Source organism: Nicotiana sylvestris, chromosome 3 (genome assembly GCF_000393655.2).
Source record: "Nicotiana sylvestris chromosome 3, ASM39365v2, whole genome shotgun sequence".
In the NCBI taxonomy this organism is placed as follows: domain Eukaryota; kingdom Viridiplantae; phylum Streptophyta; class Magnoliopsida; order Solanales; family Solanaceae; genus Nicotiana; species Nicotiana sylvestris.
The window spans coordinates 41584376-41607579 of record NC_091059.1 but is presented as its reverse complement, the minus strand read 5'-3'; the positions used below and the strand labels follow the sequence as shown (position 1 = coordinate 41607579).

General features: G+C 39.9%; 2 protein-coding genes across 4 annotated transcripts; one reads left to right on the top strand and one right to left on the bottom strand.

Moving 5' to 3' along the window:
* The first annotated feature begins 703 nt into the window (after positions 1-703).
* On the top strand, positions 704-13343 carry LOC104234658 (serine/threonine-protein kinase SRK2E-like). 3 transcript variants are annotated; one of them, XM_009788261.2, is made up of 10 exons: positions 704-1188; positions 1289-1531; positions 3837-3911; positions 3996-4097; positions 4180-4233; positions 4330-4422; positions 4669-4761; positions 12133-12237; positions 12318-12416; positions 12831-13343. In XM_009788261.2, exons 2-10 carry the CDS (start codon positions 1355-1357, stop codon positions 13119-13121), a joined length of 1089 nt encoding a protein of 362 aa, XP_009786563.1. In that variant the 5' UTR covers positions 704-1188; positions 1289-1354; the 3' UTR covers positions 13122-13343. The 3 variants fall into 3 exon arrangements, with proteins under 3 accessions (XP_009786563.1, XP_009786562.1, XP_009786561.1); XM_009788260.2 differs by having other exon boundaries at positions 704-1204; XM_009788259.2 differs by having other exon boundaries at positions 705-1130.
* Positions 13344-18273: 4930 nt separating this feature from the next.
* LOC138887282 (uncharacterized) lies at positions 18274-18873 on the bottom strand. The gene has a single exon (XM_070169010.1). It carries the CDS (start codon positions 18871-18873, stop codon positions 18274-18276), a length of 600 nt encoding a protein of 199 aa, XP_070025111.1.
* Positions 18874-23204: the final 4331 nt, after the last annotated feature.

Sequence of the window (23204 nt, the reverse complement as noted above, 5' to 3'; positions counted from 1 at the left end):
CTGTCTAAGTACCACCTAGTACAAATCTGTTCTGGAATTTACGCCGTGATCTTAGGGCCACTACGGGAATCTCGCTCTTTCTGTTATGAAACCATAACGGTATTATCTCGAGGTTGGTCATACTTGGCATCGGTGTTCATCGAGCACTTCGATATTCGAGTCTTGAACTCCTCCCTCGGGCTCGAGCCTGGTTCATTTCGAACTTGTTCTCAAAGTGACCCTCGAGCCAACGGAATCGGTCATACCTGATTTCGACCGTATACAATGTTCAAATAAATAACATCCACCTTCTCATCTCAAATGCTCTTCTTTCTCTCCTCGTTGCAGGAAGTAACACCAACGATATGTATGAGTCTATCGCATGAATTTGTCGTGTTCTATTGCATCTGATTGAGTCGACAATTAATCAGAATATACCTTCCATTAGTTCGGTCAGCACCTTAACTTCCGCGTATGGCTGGCGTTTCTAAAACGAGATTTAATGAGAACAGTGTTAAAGAGTGCGCGCAGTGTGGTGACCCACCCTACCCCCTCCATACCCGACATTTAACATTGCAGCATTGCCTCAACCCTCACCCAATCAATGTCTACGGTATTTATTAATTGTTTCTTTTTTATTTCATAATTTTAAAACTTTTTCTGCTTACTTCTTCAAAAATAAATAAAGTCTCAACACTTGGCTGCACAGTGCACTTAGACACTTTCTGATTCTGTGTACAACCTTATCTACTAAGCCAAAGGGCAAAGGTTCACCTTCGCATATTCTGACGCCAACCTGTCCCTTAATTTAAGTTAAAGAGGTCACCTTCGTCATTTCAGTTCACACAAAGTATTGCCACCTTATTTCACTGATTCAGAGAGAACCGAAACTATTATTATAGCTTTATAAAAAAGCTTATTTATTATAGTACTACTGCCTACTCATCCCTGTCCCCCTTCTGGAATTCCAAAGAAGAACAAGTTGTTCAAACACTCACTTCGTCAACTATTTTAAATATACATATATGCGAGCCGAAAATAAATTGTGATTTGATTATTACTTTGTGTTATAATCGACGAGTGTATTTATGCATACAGTTCAAGTCGAGGGCAATTAAAGTTGCTGTGGTAAAGTGAAGACTTGTTCACGGGTTTGGAGCTCATCACTAAGCGCTATTCACCTTTTCTTTTCTTCTTCAAAATCCTGTGGTTCATCCTTTACCATGTGGATTCTCCTGTCTGATCTTTTGTTTTGATAGTTACTTTTTCTTTTTGTGGTTAATTCTTTGTCATAATGATTTTTTATTAGGTAGCGGATGATATATGATGTCAATATGAGGTTCGGCTGAAGGAGAGTTGTAGAGAAAGATAAGTTATGGATCGGACGGCGCTAACGGTGGGACCAGGGATGGACGTACCGATCATGCACGATAGTGATAGATACGAGCTTGTTCGAGACATCGGTTCGGGGAATTTCGGAGTAGCAAGGCTTATGAGAGATAGGCAGACTAATGAGCTTGTTGCTGTTAAGTATATAGAGCGAGGTGCTAAGGTTAGTGTTCCACTTCTTTCGTTTCATTGTGCACCTTGTCACTTTCTTGAGTGCTGAAATTTTGGTTAAATATGTAATTACCTGTTTATATTTACTCCGGAAAAGGGTCATATTTATCCTTGTACTCTTTAAAAATGGTTATATTTGTCCTTCGTTATACTTTTTTGATATATTTATCCTTACCATTATACTTTAGGATCATATTTATCCCTGTACTCTTCAAAGAGGGTTACATTTGTACTTCGTCATACTTTTTGACATATTTATCCTTACACTTATACTTTAGGATCATATTTGTCCCTCATTCATTAAATCCCCATGTCCTACCTTTCTTTTCCTACATGGTGCCTATGTGGATTTCTTTTTCCTCCAATTTAAATATGGTCACCTATTTAAGATAATTTAATCCGCCCACCCAATTTAAATATGGTCACCTATTTAAGATAATGTTCTTTTTCAGCTCCATATTTTTCGGATAGCAGCGGCAACATATTGGCAAACAAGAACTTTGAACTCAAAATCACTAATCTGATACAGCTTACAATTATTGCAGTAACCAAATTAAATTACGAGAAGTTGCACAACGATGGAATTAATGACAAAGGTCCGTGCTTAAAATAGAGCACTACCAAAAGCCTAATATTGTCTAGGATGGTTTCCTCAAACATATTTTTTCTCGAAAAGAAAATATTGCTCCCTCCTCTCATTTTATATGAAAGAATTCGATTACAAGGGTCAAAACATCTAGTTTTTTTTTTTTGTGATTTGGGTATATAATTTTCATGTTTTTCAAAAATAAAATAAAATTACATATTTTAAAAAATATATCTAAATAATTCAACTTTTTGGATGGCAGACTCATGATTTAAAGTTTATGGGTTCTGATCTTGCTCATAGCTCATTTTAGTTATTAAGTTCGTAATTAAATATTTATACATATTTAATGTATTTCCTAATAGAACACAAATCTAAACAAAAGCTATATAGTTCATTCAAACCATACCTAATACTCTAGCTCCACCCCTTATCTTCGACCTGGTTTAACATAAACCTACAATGACGAATAATATTAGAGTAATGTGAATTATCAGAATGAAGCCACTATATTTTATATATAGGCTGCCAAAGACACAAATAAGTGTAGACAACCAAATTATGGTTTATGGTTTATGGTTAAATTAAATTATCTTAAATAGTTGACCATATTTAAATTGGAGGAAAAAGAAATCCACATAGGCACCATGTAGGAAAAGAAAGGTGGGACATGGGGATTTAATGGATGAGGGGCAAATATGATCCTAAAGTATAAGTGTAAGGATAAATATGTCAAAAAGTATGATGAAGGACAAACGTAACCCTCTTTGAAGAGTACAGAGATAAATATGATCCTAAAGTATAATGGTAAGGATAAATATATCAAAAAAAGTATAATGAAGGACAAATATAACCGTTTTTAAAGAGTACAGGGATAAATATGACCATTTTCCGTATTTACTCCTTTTGTTTTATTAATGCAACAAACTGTTTGATTGTAAGTTTAGCAAAAATAAAACTTTTGGTTTTCAATAAGCCATGTCATTCGAATCAGAACATTTTATTACGGGTAAAAAATTAGAATGTTAAAGTTAAATAGTTTTTAGGAATAAAAAGGTGCCAATTTTTTCAAAACATGAACGAAAGTCAAAAAAGGTGGATTGAAAGGAGTATTAGGAAAACTTAACCAGGTTTCGCTTGATTTATTTGTCAGTTGGATGATTTAGTGGGTGTTGGTAGCTCTGACCATGGTGGGGAGTTGGCATTGATTGACAATCCCTAAAAATATTGGTTTTTGCATCCAAACATGAGAACTATGTAGGGGATTGGGGTGAGAAGTAGAAAGAATGAACTCTGCTCACTCTAGGTTTAGGAATGTGACAATCCCTGCTACAGTTGTTGCAGAAAACTGATAGGTTAAACGAACCACTCCCTCCATCCTATTTTATTTGACACATTGGATCGCACATGGAACTTAAAATTTTAGTTTGATCTATGTTATATTAGTATTAGTGGAAGAAAACATTAAAGTACTGGTTAAAAAGTTTGTAGAGTTAACATTGAATTTTGAATTCTTGAATGATTTGAAAGCCAAATAGAATAAAACTATATTGTTTAGTAGAATGGTGCCAAACCTTATGTAGTGTCATGTGCATTGGGACCAAGGATGTATCAGTTACTTGTAACAAACTTAAGCAAAGGAAAATTGGCCATTTACCGTTTACCAGTTCATCTAACTTATTTTTTTGTTCATTATCCATGAATGCTGCAGATTGATGAAAATGTCCAGAGAGAAATCATCAACCACAGATCATTGAGGCACCCTAACATAGTCAGATTCAAGGAGGTACTTTTGAAATCCCATTTTTGTTAACTGTTAAGGTTCTGTAAAGTTGATAGTTAATGCTAATGAATGACAATTTGGTTCCAGGTCATACTGACCCCAACTCATCTGGCTATAGTGATGGAATTTGCATCTGGTGGAGAGCTATTTGAGCGAATATGCAATGCAGGCCGGTTCAGTGAGGATGAGGTTTATATCTTACAATGCGATTTTGCTTGTTACTATGTCCTGTATACATTTATTATCTATTAGCTGGAAATTTTTGCTGCAGGCACGCTTTTTCTTTCAACAACTCGTATCAGGGGTCAGCTATTGTCATGCCATGGTACTTACTGCTACTTTTCTCTGCCTTTTAATGAAAAGGAAGAATCTACGCAGTTTATGGAAAAGATCCTGATTGCAATTATTTTCTTTTATGAAGCAAGTTTGCCACCGAGACTTGAAATTGGAGAACACATTACTGGACGGAAGCCCGGCACCAAGGCTAAAAATTTGTGATTTTGGATATTCAAAGGTATCGAGTGTTTTCTCTCTACTCTTTTCCTATACCAACTACGTACTGAGCGTTCTTAGAAAGCATACTCTCCAGTGGTGCACTAATTTCAGTTGAATTTCTGGTTGATGTCGCAAATTTTCATGACATGGATGAGATTTTGTTGTATCTCAAACCCTTGAAGTATTTGAACTTCTTTTTCCTTGTTCTTTCTTCATGTGTCCTTCATATCTTGTTGAGCATCCTTTTGACTGTTGTTGCTTGCAGTCCTCAGTGTTGCATTCGCAGCCAAAGTCAACTGTCGGCACACCTGCATATATTGCTCCTGAGGTCTTACTCAAGAAAGAATATGATGGGAAGGTAACTCTTTTACCATTTTAGTCTTTCTTTTCTTTTGATAGGTGGTAAAGTTCGAAATTTCAGTGAATCAGGCACCAAACAGAGTGCTAATCCCTGTACAAAGTTGCTGCAATACTTGCATGATTTTCAAAGTTAATATGAATGTTATCCTTTTAGACAAAGATAGAACAGTCACAATCTACCAATACATAAGGCTTGCTTTTTCTATTCACGTCTATGAGCGCGGACACCTCATATCCGGAAGTTTCTTCCTGGCTACATGTTATTGCCTCCATGGTACAAAGAATTCCTTGATGGAAGACGTCATCATCCAGAAAATCCCCAGTTTCAATGATAAAGGACCACAAGTATAGACCTGTTGATGAAGCAACACAATATGATGAACTATCTAGTCTAAAAACTAAAAACCATTCGCATTTCTAAGTGCCCATTTTTTTCATTTGATATCTAGTCGAGTGATACTTCCAGGCTGCTTCCTATGCATAAAAAGTTGCTAGTTTGGACCCTCCTCCAAATAATTTTCTAAAGAGTATCTTCATTTCCGTGATTATTTGGAGCTGCAAAAAATAGAATTAGCAGATCATTGAGTAGTAGTGTTCCACGTCAGATCATTTTTGCGCATAGATTAAAAGGAAGAGAACAGATTCAAGGTCCCAATTCTTTGCAGCACTTCTTAGTTTGGGTTGATAGAATATTGACATCCTTGCAAACAGAAATAAGCTTGAATGACGTCCTGTTTTCTGCCATTAAATTGGTGATAGTGAGGGAATGGAAGCTTAAGAGCCCCTTACCAGCTCTTTCTGATTCACAAATACCCTATTATACCACGTCACCGACACCCCTCCCCGCGGGCGTGCCTCTTGCACCCATGTGTCCAGTTCCTCTTAACTATCATCCCTAATGACCTACACATATTGCTATCTGTGGATTTCAGTTTGTTTTCTACAATTTAATCCAGATTAGATCTTTGTAATCATCCCTCAACTTTGAGTCACCTATTGAACAATGTCCAAGAGAGACCTGCCGTTTTATTGAAGTAATCTAGGAGACATGTTTAACAATTTGTAAAGATAAACAATTTTCTCAATCAGATTTTAGATATTTTTAGCTACAGAATTTTGATTTACATTACTTTTAACTCTTAACTATGTAATTTCATTTGAGAAAATAAAAAATCAATGTAGAATTCACCGGTGTTGTCAAAGGCTCGGTTAAGCCGCACTTTAACACTCAAGCGGTGTAAAACTGGATCAGTGTTCTGCTTTTCCTATGCGGTGCTTTTGTACAGGCACGAAGGCAGTAAGGCATGTGCCTCATCGTCCATGGACCGTCTATTTGTTCTTTAAGCCCCAAGAAATCTAAGCGTTTTTTTTATTTTTTTAGCTTTTCGTATTTGATAGCACCAGAATTGCAGAATATAATTAGATGCATTGTCCAATGTACTATGAACCCTGTCATTCATTCCGGAATGGATGGAGTACTAGAGTTGGAAAATTGTCATGTAAAGAACCCATTTTCTACTCATACATGAGTAGAAAATGAATTGAGAGAACTGAAGCCATAAATATCTTAAACTTTGTGCTCCTCAAGAGAAGGGTTCTTAGACGCTGTTTGATGGACCATTCAGCATTAAAACTATCAGGATGCGAAAGGATAGATTTGTCTGAAAATGTAAATAGTTGTTCTGTTAAAATAATTTGTATGAAATTCCTTGAAAGTTCGCAGCCAAAGTAGTTAACTTATTGTCAAACTGTATGGATACCTTGGGATTTTGAGCACTTTAGATGTTCTATTGAATTTAATTTTATTCTGCTCTCTTATTGAATTTAATCACGATCTTCCTGTTCCACAAGACAAGAATGCACCATTGTTTCGGTTAGGAAGCGTGTCAAACTAATAGAAGGAAAAGAATATTTAAGAGAGAAAAGCAATAAACTGTACAAGATAAGACAAAGCAAGATTTACGTGGTTCGATAATTTTTGCCTACTCCACGGCCATACAAAGAATAGCTCTTTATTAATTGAAGAGATAAAGAAGAAGTTTTGGGATGATCTACAAATGAAAATGTAGACCCCTATTTATAGGCATTTGAATGCCCTGTCGAGGTAAGCGCTTACATCATAAGAATGCCGAGGCAAGCGCTTACATCATAAGAATGTCGATGTAAGCGCTTACATCATATTTTCATCTCTTTTTGATTTTTCTTTCTTTTGTTTTGTCTACTTTCACATACAACAATAGGTTTGGTCCTATCAATCTCCCCCTCAAACCTATGTTACATCAAGAAAGAAAATAAAGAAAGATTTGCTATTCTCTGGTGGTGCCTTCACGCTATCAGTCTTGAAGGCTAACTGAGGCAGCGCACAACCTTAGTTTGTCAACACCGACAACTTTAGTCAACATGTCTGACGGATTTTTTGATCCTGGTATCTTCTGCAGGGAAAAAGTTCCTTCATTTATCAACTCTCGGATATGATGATACCTCAACTGGATATGCTTCAATTTTGCATGAAACACTAGATTCTTGGCAAGATGAATTGCACTCTGACTATCGCTGAAGAGCTCACAATTGTCCTACTCTTTACCTAGCTCTTTAAGAAAATTCTTGAGCCAAATAATCTATTTTCCAGTTTCTGAGATTGCCATGTACTCTGCTTCAGTGATAGATAGAGCAATACTTTTCTGAAGTCTGGACATCCAACTAACAGCAGTACCACCCAAGGTGAACACGTAGCACGTGGTACTTTTTCGACTATCTAGATCGCCGCCTAAATTTGCAACAGCAAAACCTTGTAAGATAATATTGCTCTTTTTAAAACAAAGTGTCAAACCTGAAGTGCCTTTGAGATATCGCAATATCCATTTTACACCTTCCCAATGCTCCTTTCCTGAATCTGACATGTATCTACTGACAACTCTAACAACATGGGCTATGTCAGGTCTAGTGCAAACTATAGCATATATCAAACTTTCTACTGCTGAAGCATATGGAACTTTGGACATGTACTTCTTTTCTTCATCTGTCTTAGGTGATTGGTCCTTTGACAGATTTAGATGGCTTCCGAGTGGAGTGCTTCTGGTCTTTGCATCATGAAGACTGAACCTGCTTAGTACCTTTTGTATGTACTTTTCTTGAGACAATTTTAAGGTTCCTTCCGACCTGTTTCTGCTAATCCTCATCCCAAACATTTGCTTAGTTGATCCTAAGTCTTTTATTTCATACTCCTCCGCCAGTTGTTGCTTAACCAAATTGATCTCATTTATGCTAGATCCTGCAATTAGCGTATCATCAACGTACAACAGTAAAAATGATATAGGATTCATCAAGATTTTTGATATAACAACAATGGTCCATCTCACATCGTGTGAAACCATTTTTATGCATGAATCCATCAAATTTTTTGTACTATTGTCGGGGAGCTTGTTTCAAACCATACAAACTCTTCTTCAACTTACACACAAGGTTTTCTTTACCAGAAACTTGAAAACCTTTAGGTTGCTTTATGTAGATGTCTTCTTCAAGAAACCATGCAAGAAAGCAGTTTTAACATCTAGCTGCTCCAAATGCAAATTTTCTGCAGCTACGATACTTAGCACCAACCTAATAGTAGTTAATTTGACTACAGGAGAGAAGATCTCGGTGTAGTTAATTCCTTCCTTCTGCTGAAAGCCTTTTACTACTAATTGTGCTTTGTATCTCTTCTTACCATCATGTTCTTCCTTGACTCTGTACACCCACTTGTTCTACAATGTCTTCTTTCCTTTTGGTAACTCCGTAAGTATCCATGTTTTATTCTTTTGAAGAGAATTCATCTCTTCTTTCATGACTAGCTTTCACTTATCAGAGTCTATCACCTGCATTGCTTCAACAAAATGCTCTGGTTCCCCAGCATCAGTTACAAGTAAATAGTGAAGACAAAGAGTTAACCTATCTGGAGCATTCGTGAATTTTCTAGATCTCCTCAATGTAGGTTCATGAGTAACAGAATCCGAATTTGATTCAGGTCCTGATTCTAGATTTGGTTCTGCATTTGATTCTATCTCTGGTTTCGGTTCTGGTTCTGATCTAGGTTCGGCTTCTAGTTTTTCTTCAAATTCGGCTTCTGGTTCTTCATCTTCAATTTCAGAATCAGTTGTTATCCCTCTACCCACTTCATTTTCTAAGATTTCTTCTAACTCGACTGTTTCAGACATTGTCTGTTTGCTGGTGTTGGTTGGTTCTACTTCAAGCTTGTCCTTGTACATCACATTTTCATTAAATGCGACTTTCTTGTGTCTTAGGATCTTTCTATTCTAATCATCCCAAAACGGATAACCAAAATTATTATCACCATATCCAATAAATAAACATTTCTTGGCTTTAAGATCAAGCTTATCTCTATCATTAAAGTTTACATGCACATAAGCAACACAACCAAAAAATTTCAGATGTGAGAGAGTTACCTCCTTTCCTGTCCATACCTCATCAGGAATTTCAAAATTCAGCGGTACAGAGGGTCCCCTATTTATGAGTAAGCTGTCGTGTTAACAGCCTCAGCCCAAAAATACTTCGGCAATCCAGAATGTATTCTCATACTTCTAGCTCATTCATTTAGGGTTCTGTTCATCCTCTTAGCAACACTATTTTGTTCCGGTGTTCCAGGAATTGTCTTGATCATTCTGATCCCATTCTCTGAGCAAAATGCTTTGAACTCTTGGCTATCATACTCTCCTCCATTGTCAGACTTCAGACATTTTAACTTTAGATTTGTTTGATTTTCAACTTCAGCTTTCCATCTTTTAAAGGTAACAAACACATCAAATTTATTTTTCAGAAAATAAACCCATACCTTTCTTGTGGAATCATCAATGAAGGTGACATAATAGCGTGAGCCTCCTAGAGAAGTTACAGGAGCTGGTCCCCACACATCTGTATGCACTAGTTCCAGCTTCTCTTTCTTTGGCGTCCTTCCCACCTTTGAGAAACTAACTCTCTTTTGTTTCCCGTAAGTGCAATCTTCGCACAAACCTAATTCAACATGTTTTAGGTTTGGCAAATTTTCTTTGGATGCCAAAAGCTTCATTCCCTTCTCACTCATATGCCCGAGTCTCTGGTGCCTCAATGTTGTATCACGGCCATTATCAACTGTTGCTATAGTATCTCTTTGTATTGCAGTTGCATACAGTGTTCCCCTTTTGAAGCCTCGTGCCAAAACCAAATTTCCTTTGGTTATCTTCCACGATCCGTTGCCGAATATTGTTGTATATCCTTCACCATCAATCTGACCCATAGATATCAGATTTTTCTTGAGGCCAGGAACATGTCGTACATTTTGAAATTTCCATAGTGTGTCTTGTGAAGTTTTTATATGAACTTCACCTTTTCCGGCAATGTCGAGAGGTTCGTCGTCTGCTAGATAAACTTTCCCAAATTTTCCAGCAATATAATTATGCAATAATTCTTTGCATGATGTAGAGTGAAAGGATGCACCTGAGTCCAGAATTCAAGATTCGACTGGACTGTCTGCACAACAAATTAGTGCATCACTGACTTGTTCAGCAATTACATTTGCTGAATTTTCTTCCTTCTTCTTCTTTGGTTCTCTACACTGGCTACTGTAGCGACCCTTTTTATCGCAATTCCAACAAGTAATGTCCTTGCGATTTTTGGATTGTCCTCTTCTCCTTGACTTTGATCTGCCACGACCATAACTCTGTCCTCTTTGGTTGATTCTCCCCCTGCTTTCGGTACTAAAAGCAGATCCTGAGGAATCACTTGATTCTCTTCGGCGAATATCTTCGCTTAGAACCAAGTCTCTAATATCATTCAATTTGACTTTGGTACTTCCTGATGAACTGCTAATTGTAGTTACTGTTGCAGACCAACTCTCCAGTATAGATGATAGTAGAATCAACGCCCTGATTTTGTCATCAATTGTTATATTAACAGAACCCAACTGAGTTAATATTATATTAAACTCATTGATATGTTCCGTGACTGATCCACCTTCTGTCATCTTTAAGTTGAACAATCGACGCATCAAATAGACTTTATTTGAAGCAGGTGGCTTCTCGTACATATTTGATAACGTCTTCATCAGGCCTGCAGGGGTCTTCTCGTTAATGCTGTTAAACGCCACATTTTGTGTTAGCGTCAAACGAATCACACCAAGAGCTTGGCGATCTAATAAATCCCAATCCGCTTTGGCCATAGTCTCTGGTTTCACCTTGGTTAGAGGTAAGTGTAATTTTTTTTGGTACAAATAATCCTCTATTTGCATTTTCCAGAATCCAAAATCTTTGCCATTGAACTTGTCAATCTTAACCTTCCCTTCTTCCGATGCCATTTTTTCACAAAAACAATTTATGTGAATAGTGTTTGTGAATAGTAACGATGATCAATAGTGTCGCACTATTCTTGTGAATAGTACATGCACCAATACTGTACTTTTCTACCAGAAATACACTGTATGTGCTCTGATACCAGTTGTTAGGAAGCGTGTCAAGCTAATAGAAGGAAAAGAATATTTAAGAGAGAAAAGCAATAAATTGCACAAGACAAGACAAGACAAGATTTACGTGGTTCGGCAATTTTTGTCTACTCCACGGCCACACAAAGAATATCTTTATTAATTGAAGAGAGAAAGAAGAAGTTTTGGGATGATCTACAAATGAAAATGTAGACCCCTATTTATAGGCATTTAAATGCCCTACCGAGGTAAGCACTTACATCATAATAATGCCGATGTAAGCGCTTACATCATAAGAATGTCGAGGTAAGCGCTTACATCACAAGAATGTTGATGTAAGCGCTTACATCATATTTTCATCTCTTTTTGATTTTTCTTTCTTTTGTTATGTCTACTTTCACATAGAACAATAGATTTGGTCCTATTAGTTTCTAGATGTACTCAATGCATGACATACTAGTTTGTTACCCAGTAAATGCTGTTTTTTTTTCTTTTTTAACTCGGTGAAGTATTAAAAATAATATTTACTTGTTTCTATTCTTCCTCTTGAGAGGGTATTTTGGAAATAGCATCTCTACCTCCCAGATAAGGGTAAGGTCTGCGTACATATACCCTCTCCACACTCTACTTGTGAGATTCCACTGGGTTGTTGTTGGTTGTTGTTGGTGGTGGTGAAATATTAAGAATAAGTAATTCTGTCAATGTGGAAGAGACCATATAATTATATTACCAATTTATAAGACCCCTAAAAAGTGCAAACCCAACAGTTCAAATTTCAAAATTGACTTAACATAGTTAATGGCCATAGGAATCACTTGTGTTCGAACTTTTTGCTGTACCAGACAAGCTTAGCCATTTGTTGTTTCATTTGGCTTATTCATCATTTAAGAGTTTTTCATCATTATCACAACGTTTCGGCAGATTGCAGATGTATGGTCTTGCGGCGTGACTTTGTATGTCATGCTTGTGGGAGCTTACCCTTTTGAAGACCCAGAGGAGCCTAAGAATTTTCGCAAGACAATACAAGTAAATTCCTTTGCTCTATTGTTGCTGCAAAATATTCATCGTTTTTGTTACTTGACTCCGAGCTCTTTTCTTTGTTGAAGCGAATCTTGAATGTACAATATTCAATTCCAGATTATGTCCACATATCTGCTGAATGTCGTCATCTGATCTCAAGAATATTTGTGGCTGATCCTGCAAAGGTATATTAACGTTGTGGAAATAATAGTTTTCCTGTATTCAAATTTTCATCCTTCACTGTCATTGTCACAAGTATACTTTAAGATTTTCCAGTTAACTACTCTTCGGGTGTAGCAACAGTTCAATGCGTTTATGCTTGAACTTTTATCCTATCCTGGTCCGGGGAATCTTTTACCTGAAGGTGCCCATGTCTTTGCCAGTGGATCTTCCTTTTCTTTTGCTAAATCGTTTTTCCTTTCTTCCGCACCCCTTTATCATGATTCTTGACGGGGCTTCTTTGTTCACTTTGTTGAGCATTGCCTGGTGCGGGAAGTAGCATTGATGAATTGTCTTATTTAGCTTTGTTTGTGATTGAACAGTTTGAGCTATATTCAGAGTTTAATTTGGTCATGCTATATATGTTTGCATTGCAACAGAGGATAACGATGCCTGAGATCAAGAACCATGAGTGGTTCTTGAAGAACCTCCCTGCAGATCTCATGGATAACAATACAAACAATCAGTTTGAAGAGCCAGATCAACCTATGCAGAGTATTGATGAAATCATGCAGATAATAGCCGAGGCCACGATTCCTGCAGCTGGAACCAACAGCCTGAATCAGTATCTTACGGGATGCTTGGACATTGATGATGACATGGACGAAGACTTGGAGAGCGATGCTGACCTTGACATTGATAGCAGCGGAGAAATTGTCTATGCAATGTAAAAGATACGCAAGGCCATGTTGATGAAATGAGGAACACCCGTGTAGTCCCGTAGTTCTTAATTGTCTGGTCATACTCTTTGGTATCCCTATATGTATATGAAATGTAGTTCACACATGTTGAAGATCCAATCTCCCCTCTCTCCTGCTGAAACTCTCTACTTGTATAAACTACTCTGTAACATTATACAACTTGCATCGTTTACCCTGTTGCCTGTATTTGTATATTTGACCATTACTAAAGGAATTATAGTCTAGTAGTAACAATCACTTCTTGCATGCATTTAGCAATGTCCTTGCAAATGTTTTGCGTGATATGTTGCGACCACTAGTGGGATTTTGTCACGATCCGAATTTCCCTCCGTCGGGATTGTGATGGCGCCTAACATCACACTCGCTAGGCAAACCACGTTAAAGTTCTATTTGCCTTTTTCCTTTACATTTTATATTTTACAATTAACAAAACTAACTCATCTGAAATAAACGCGGAAGTACATAATTAACTTAATAGCCTCATGCTATTAACAAAACCGAAACAGTTACTGTATTGGTCAAAATCTGACCGCTGCGGTCAGCCCAACCAAGATCTCGTCCAAGCAGCAAGGCAGTGGAAGACGACATGATTTGTTCCAAGCCCCATACTCATAGCACCCGCCAAGTCAAAGAACAATAGTCAGGGAACGATATGAAAGTGCATTGACCCAAGAACGTAGCAAGGACTCCACAACAATATATAGGGGGGAACCTTCCTAGAGGGGGGGCTTTTCTCTCTCTCTTTCCTCTCCTCTGTCATCTTCTTAGCAAAAAGAATACAAAGCAATCTTCCATTGATTATGTAAAACAGTTAACTCCATCGATTAGTGAGAGAAGAAATGAAAAACCTCGATAAGATCGATCGTCCCTATTTCATCTTATGCATTATTTTCTAATTTGCTTATGGATCTGGAGTTTATTATGTTTGACTAAGATTTACCTCTTCGCCTTCTTTAATTTATTTAATCAAAAAGGTTTCAAGATATTGTGGTCAAACTATTTGGCGCCGTCTGTGGGGATTTCTTAGTGAAAACTTCCTATTCTCCTCGAGATCAAAAATCAGAAACACGATCACCCATCGAAACGAACAGTGAGTAAACCTCACATGCCAACCTAGATCATGATGCTATATACAAGCAGAAGTTGCAACCAACATCCTCCCCCGCACACCGGGCAGCCCATGAGCCAGCCAAAACGAGCCTAGCCCGCACAGGACAAAGGCACAAAAAAGGAAGGGAAATAGAGCTGAATACGGTTATCGAATTCAGAAAATACTACCCCCATCAACCATTGAAATGCCAAGCAAAGAGAGCAACGCCACAGAACAACCTTCTGTTGTTTGCTCAAACAAGAACGCAAGCGAGCAAGGAAACATCCCAACTGAAAAATGGGAAATTAATACAAAACAACCGAAATGTCGTCTACCAAACAAACCCAACTCCTAAGAAATCATACCCCTTAAGCGATACCCCCTCTCCCACACCAAGAAGTTGTCCTAAGAGAGCCCTTTCGGAGAATTAAAGACCGAGCCGACGAGGGGGAATTCCCCGAGGTCAAAGTGCAATTCATCGCCCCACCCACCAATGACACCTCCAGACCGGAAAGCGAAAAGGATAGATAGGAAAACTCCAATATGTGCGTGAAAAGAGTGTGAGAAAAGAAGCAACGTTTTCTGCTCACCGACATCACACTGCCGAATGCAAAAACAATCAGGCGAACTGGGACTCCCCCAGAAGATACCAAACTCTCCAGAAACCCGGGACTCGCAGCGGGTTAATATTTCGACAAAAGTTCGAAATAACACCCTCAAGGCCAAGGGCCTTCACCAAAAGGAAGAGTTCGACTTCGATTGAACAACGATAGGTTAATATTTCGACGAATGTTAGAAATAACACCCTCAAGGCCAAGGTCCTTCGCCAAAAGGAAGAGTTCGACCTCGATCGAACAACGTCGGGTTAATATTTTGATGAAAGTTTGAAATAACACCATCAAGGCCAAGGCCCTTCACCAAAAGGAAGAGTTCGACCTCGATCGAACAACGATGGATTAATATTTCGACGAAAGTTCGAAATAACACCCAGAAGGCCAAGGGCATTCGTCAAAAGGAAGAGTTCAACCACGATCGAACAACGACGGGTTAATATTTTGACGAAAGTTCAAAATAACACCCTCAAGGCCAAGGACCTTCGCCAAAAAAGAAGAGTTCAACCTCGATCGATCAACGATGGGTTAATATTTCGACGAAAGTACGAAATAACACCCTTAAGGCCAAGGGCCTTTGCCAAAAGGAAGAGTTCGACTTCGATCGAACAACGACGAGTTAATACTTCAACCAAAGTTCGAAATAACACCCTCAAGGCCAAGGGCCTTCGCCAAAATGAAGAGTACGACCTCGATCGAACAATGACGGGTTAATATTTCGACGAAAGTTCGAAATAACACCCTCAAGGCCAAGGGCCTTCGCCAAAAAAGAAGAGTTTGACTTCGATCGAACAACGACCTGTTAATATTTCGACGTATGTTCAAAATAACACCCTCAAGGCCAAGGGCCTTCACCAAAAGGAAGAGTTCGATTTCGATCGAACAACGATGGATTAATATTTCGACAAAAGTTCCAAACAACACCCTCAAGGCCAAGGGCCTTCGCCAAAAGGAAGATTTCGACCTCGATCAAACAACGGTGGGTTAATATTTCGACGAAAGTTCGAAATAACACCCTTAAGGCCAGGGGCCTTCGCCAAGAGGAAGAGTTCGACTTCGATCAAACAACGACGGGTTAATATTTCGACAAAAGTTCGAAATAACACCCTCAAGTCCAAGGGCCTTCGCAAAAAGGAAGAGTTCAACCTTGATCGAAGAACGACGAGTTAATATTTTGATGAAAGTTTGAAATAACACCCTCAAGGCCAAGGACCTTCGCCAAAAAAGAAGAGTTCAACCTCGATATATCAACAAAGGGTTAATATTTCAACGAAAGTTTGAAATAACACCCTCACGGCCAAGGACCTTCGCCAAAAGAAAGAGTTCGACTTCGATCGAACAATGATGGGTTAATACTTCGACAAAAGTTTGAAATAACACCCTCAAGGCCAAGGGCCTTCGCCAAAAGGAAGACTTCAACTTTTATCGAACAACGATGGGTTAATATTTCAATTAAAGTTTGAAATAACACCCTCAAGACAAAGGGCATTCGCCAAAAGGAAGAGTTCGACCTTGATCGAACAATGAAGGGTTAATATTTCAATGAAAGTTTGAAATAACACCCTCAAGGCCAAGGGCCTTCGCCTAAAGGAAGAGTTTGACCTCGATCGAACAATGACGGGTTAATATTTTAATGAAAGTTCGAAATAACAACCTCAAGGCCAAGGGCCTTCGCCGAAAGTAAGAGTTCGACCTCGATCGAATAACGACGGGTTAATATTTCGACGAAAGTTCGAAATAACACCCTCAAGGCCAAGGACCTTCGCCAAAAAAGAAGAGTTCAACCTCGATCGAACAACGACAGGTTAATATTTCAAAGAAAGTTCAAAATAACACCCTCAAGACCAAGGGCCTTCCCCAAAAGGAAGAGTTCGACTTTGATTGAACAATGATGGGTTAATACTTCGATGAAAGTTCAAAATAACACTCTCAAGTACAAGGGCCTTCGCCAAAAGGAAGAGTTCGACCTCGATCGAACAACGACAGGTTAATATTTCGATGAAAGTTTGAAATAACACCCTCAAGGCCAAGGGCCTTTGCCAAAAGGAAGAGTTTGACCTCGATCGAACAACGACAGTTTAATATTTCGATGAAAGTTCAAAATAAAACCCTCAAGGCCAAGGACCTTCGCCAAAAAAGAAGAGTTCAACCTCGATCGATCAACAACGGGTTAATATTTCGACGAAAGTTCGAAATAACACCCTCAAGGCCAAGGGTCTTCGCCAAAAAAGGAAGAGTTCGACTTCGATCAAACAACGACTGGTTAAATATTTCAACGAAAGTTTGAAATAACACCCTCAAAGTCAAGGGCCTTCGCCAATAAAAAAAGTTCGACTTCGATTGAACAACTACCGGTTACTATTTCAACGAAAGTTAGAAATAACACACTTATGGCCAAGGGCCTTTGCCAAAAGGAAGAGTTCAACTTCGATCGAACAACGATGAGTTAATATTTCGACGAAAGTTCGAAATAACACACTTAAGGTCAAGAGCCTTCACCAATAAAAAGAGTTCGACTTCGATCGAAGAACGATGGGTTAATATTTTGACGAAATTTCGAAATAATACCCTTAAGGCCAAGGACCTTCGCCAAAAAGAAGAGTTTGACCTCGATCGAACAACGACGGGTTAATATTTCGACGAAAGTTCGAAATAATACCCTTAAGGCCAAGAGCCTTCGCCGAAGAAAAAGTTCGAAAAATCCTAGGGGCCAAAGGCCATCGTCGAAGAAAACTGGGTCTTAGGACGGGATAATACTTTGATATAAGCTCGAAAGTAACATCCCTACGGCTAAGGTCGCTATTAGAAAAAGACTTCAACACCATTCAGACTATGATGGGATAGCACCTCGACACAAGTCTGAAAGCATCGTCCCATCAGCTAAAGACATCATTAAGGCTCTATTCAACCCGTGTGACATTTAATTCCCTAAGAGTCGGGAACTCATCACGTGGAAATCTACTTCTTTGCACCAAAGTTATGAAGAGCAAAACAGGAAAAGAAGTACATGAGGCATATAACAAAGGAAAATTCTTCTTTATACAAAGCCACTGCGCAAATAGCCGTAGATTACATACTGCTAAAACCAACGGAGTCCAAGAAAAAAACAATAAACAACAACAAAAAATTAGACAAAGACAACAATTTTTTCATTCGGAACCATCACCTCCACCCTCTCCACCATCTCCAGGAAATCCTCCCTCATTGTCCACGCCCTCATCAGCTTCCGGCGTCGCAGAGTCATATCCACAATTAACATGAGCCTCTCGTGCCTTCGCTTGTTCTCCTTCATATGCTGCCTCGGTAACATTGCCCCCTCCCACAAACTCTTATATATGTCCCGCTGGGCTTCAACATGAACCTAAAGCTCGTGCAAATGATGGGGAATAGAAGCAGAGGAAGATTCGACTTGATCCAACAGTTACTCCTTTTCGGACTCAAGAGCAGCGACCCGGTCCCCTAAGGTCGATGCCTTCCGGTTGATCTCTCCAATGCGCTCCTCGAGACTCGCCTCCCTTAGAGTGGTCGTCGCCCTCTCCGATTCTCGCTCGGATTGGAGGATGCAGATAGTATTCTCCAGAGCCACCGCCCTTGTCGAAGCCGATGACGAGTCACTCTCGATGTTCTCCAACCCGACAACCTTTCTCTCCAACTCGGCCAATTTTCCCATCCACTCCGCACTTATCGCCTTGACCCTGATAAGATTCTGATCCATCTCAAACTGCATCGACCTCAACTTCCCATGAAGATATTCACACTCTGCAGTAGCCCATTTGCCTAACTCCAGCTCCTCGTCCTTTGCAGGAAGTTGCTCCTCGAGCACGCTACTTCTACGAATAGCCTCCATCAATTGCTTGTCCCTCTTCTCTAATTCCTCACCAAGGGGTCGAGCACCAGGGTTTGCCTTCAGCCGCTCGTGCATATCACGGCACTTATTGCGATAGCGCCGATACTTCTCAAACATCTTCAATAAAATCTTCGCCCAAATGTCAGCCCTATGACCTCTCTCAATCTCCACCATGTACGTCTTAAAAACTAAAAGATGGGTTAAGACCATATCATCCAGAAAAATAAAAGGAACATGTAAGAAAGGCAAAATGTACCCTCAAGCCCATAGCGGTCACTTCATGCATCAAGTCAATATCAGGAACGTTCCGAAGAGCCTCGTTCTCAGTGGCAGAACACAAGATGTTGAATTGAGGCACCAGATCCTCCGTGTCCCACTAGGAGATTAATATCGATAAGATATCAAGAATACGGGATGGGCCTCCCACATGAACAACTGAACGGGTAAGACCCTCTTTTAACATACTAACATCATCGGGGTCAAGATCGGACTCAGATTCGTAGTCATCGACCAAGACACCTTTTCCTCTTTCTGCAGCCGAAGAGGAAGCACGACCTGGAACCGAGGACAAAGGCCCGTCCAAAATAGTAACAGCAGCCTCGAGAGTCTGACCCCCATTTGCGGCAAGTTGCTGACCAATCATAGCGGCAGGGATCTCTGTCGATGGGGCAGACGCAATGGCTGGCTTTGTCTTTACATGCGAAATGGCATCAACTCCCACCTCAGATCCCGCCAAGGGAAGGTCTTTCTCTAGATGTTTCACGGCCAAATGAGCTATTTCAGATTCTACTCGCCGCCTCTTTGATGTCCCCTCTACCTCTTCGGCACCGGAAGATTCCCCCGTTGGGAAGGTAATAAGGGTTGGAGTCTCAGTATGAGAGGTAGCCTCCATGCGTACGGCCACAAACGTAGATTCAACTGAAGCGGCCCTCGATGAAGGTCTAGCAGTGGACACTGAAGCAGGGCGAGCAAACGATGTAGGCTGACGAAAAGCTAGTGGAAGATCCCTCGCTCTCCGCACTCTCCCTGACATCAATGAACATCACATAAGAAATAAAGTAAAAAGGGAAGGGGGAAGAATAGCTAACAAAAATGATATTACTCACCAGTAAGGGGCTTGCGTCCATATTTCTCATAGAAGGACGACCATGTGCGGACCCTCGCCATATGAGGGAGGATATCATTCCCCCACTCGCGGATGCCATCAACAGGTGCAGGGGGTAGTTTTGCGGCTGTCAAAACAAAAGAACAAATTTCAAGTACTGACCAAAGGGAAGTGGTCAAGCATCATCCCGACCAAAAGTATAAAAACTTACGTACGAAGTTCCATTTCTCAGGGAACCTCATAGGATCCGCCACAAGGTGCTCGGTCCGTACATAGAAGTAATTCTCATAGAAGCGACGGTTGGCTCTATCGTCTATCCTTACCACCAAGCTTTTCGACCCTCAGTGGCGCATGTGAATCATCGTGCCACGAATGAGTTGAGGGGCAAAGATAATGATCATATGCCCCAAAGTGATCTCACGACCGGAAAGCTCCGCAAATTTGAGCAGCATAAGGAACAATTTATACATGTACAGTGAAAGTAAAGCGGAAAAAATCTACCACTAAGAGAGAAAGAGGAAGCGTATACCCAACAATAAAGGGGTAGGCGTATAATGCGCAATACCATGGGCGGTCAAAATGAACTATGTTGTTCCCCACCGCAAGCAATATTTCGACGTAGCGAGGGAATCCCCACCTAGCCTTCAATTCTGTAATCCCCTCCTCATCTATGACAGAGGAAGCAGGTTTCGGCTCCTCCTTGGCAGGACTGTGGAAATTGCTCCACGGTCTCCTAGGGCGAGGCAAGATCTCAGCCATCGATGGAACCTCCTCATCTTCTACCACTTCTACTCCCCTAGTGGCAAGTACATCGCTTTCCGGCGTTGGAATTGTGGCAGGAAGGTCAGCGCGAGAGGAATCACTAGCCATTTGTATCAATTTGATAAAGCAAAGGGATAAGAAAAGGAAAGACGAAAGTTCCTGGGTAGCTAGAGAAATCAAGAATTCGAAGTATCAGGAGAAAAGAAGATTCACAAAGTTCTTTCAAGTAAAGGCAAGGAAGTGTGTCAATCGAATGGTACATTCCTTCTATTTATAAGAGGCATAAATTCCCCAAGCACAAAACCCAAGAGTCGCCAATCGAAGTTGATAGGGCATGAAACAGTTCAATCCTTTGGGAATGTGTGTCATAATGGCAGCAACCACGAACAACGTTTCAAGCTAAATGATGTTTCGGTTCCAAAATGGCCGCAACAGTTCAAGGATATCGATAGGGCGTCGTTACGTTGATTGAATCTAAAGATCATACCCAAGGGGTAGGTAGTCAGATTTCTCTTAGAAATGTAACCATAATCTGTCTACCAGGCCCGACAAGAGACGACCCCGGCAGACGAAGGGACTAACTGTATTGGTCAAAATCTGACCGCTGCGGTCAGCCCAACCAAGATCCTGTCCAAGCAGCAAGGCAGTGGAAGACGACATGATTTTTTCCAAGCCCCGTACTCATAGTACCCGACAATCCAAAGAACAATAGTCAGGGGACGACGAAAGCAGACGTGGTATGAAAGTGCATTGACCCAAGATCGTAGCAAGGACTCCACAACTATATATAGGGGGGAACCTTCCTAGAAAGGGGGTGGATTTTCTCTCTCTCTTTCCTCTCCTCCATAATCTTCTTAACAAAAAAAAGACAAAGAAGTCTTCCATTGATTATGTAAAACATTTAACTCCATCGATTAGTGAGAGAAGAAATGAAAAACCTCGATAAGATCGATCGTCCCTATTTCATCTTATGCATTATTTTTTGATTTGCTTATGGATCTGGAGTTTATTATGTTCAACTAAGATTTACCTCTTCACCTTCTTTAATTGATTTAATCAAAAAGGTATCAATATCTTTTGGTCAAACAGTTACCACCCAGAAACTGGTGTCATAACCCACGAACATTCTATGAATATTTACAAGTGATGGTCTGAAAGAAAAGTAAATCTGTCTCGAAAGAAAATAAAACAGAAATCTAGAACATAGGAGGGGATGTTAGGGCCTGCGGACTACCTTGGGTCTCCTAGATGAATGCTTGCAACCGACCTCTCGATCAGCCACAACCAGTTCCAAAATCTGCACAGAAAGTGCAGAGCGTTGTATCAGTACAACCGAGCCCATGTACCGGTAAGTGCCGAGCCTAACCTCGACGAGGTAGTGACGAGGCGACGGTGGGGCGTTTACAATATAACCTACATACAGTTTATACTAAAGCAAAAGGAAGTATGGAACGAAATGGAACAGTAACTTTCAGTAAAATAAATACAGAACCCAATTATCTTGCCAATACTCAGCTATAACCAATCCTTAAGAGAGTTATGATGCTACAGAATAAAATCACAGCAGAAGAAAATACATAAAAAACAAAATGATGTGGCGCGCATCCCGATCCCACCTTATAATTAGTAACAATATGAACATTCACCCTTATTACTCCTGTGCGGCGTGCAACCCAATCCCCCCAGTCCATCCTTATTGCTCCTCAATATATAACCCTTATTCCTCCTATTGCGGCGTTCAACCCCATCCCATCTGTCCACCCTTATTACTCCTGTTGCGGCGCGCAACCCGATCCCACCAGATAATCACATTTCTCCATTATTCCTCCTCAATATACCACCCTTATTCCTCTTGTTGCAGCATGCAACCCGATCCCACCATATCAGTATCAATCACATAATATAAATAAGTATTTCACAATTTAACTCAAACTCTCCAAAACATTTATGCCTCAAACCAAACCAAACAGAAATATACACAATTATGAAACCTCATCAATTAATACTAAAGGTGTTAAACGGGCTGGGTTGGACCGGTTCCGGACCGGTAGAACCCGGAACCGGCCCGGACCGATAATAAGGGGCTGGGCTGGGTAAGGGGGTTTGGGGGGGTTGGCGCGGTTCAGCTGGTCCAAACGGGTAACCGGAACCAGTTGAACTCGGTAGAGTGAATAGTAACTCTTACCGGGTTAACCGGCCCGATTCAAACGGCTAGTTTTTTTTTAAAAAAAAAAATTCGGACTTGGGGGCCCCACAGACCATTGGCAACGGTCTGACCATGTTTTGGTCCGTTGGCCAATGGAAATATTGCACAAATAGCCTATTTCTTTTTAATTTTTAACCCTTTTTCAATTTACAAAACTAACCTTCTTTAAAACTCTAAATACCCCCCCCCCCTCTTCATTTCTTCACTCAATACTCATTTTTCAGTCTCAATTTCTCTCATTCTCTCATTCTACAATTTGCAAGACTTCAAGTCTTCAATCTAATTTTATTTGGCTCTCTTTTCTTGAATTTAATTTATCATGTTTTATCATTCGGAACTTGAAGTTTGAACTTTGAACAATTGAAGTTCAAAATTGAAATACTTGCTTGACGTTTGTTCGTGGTAACATCGGAATTGCCTAATCAAGTGCTC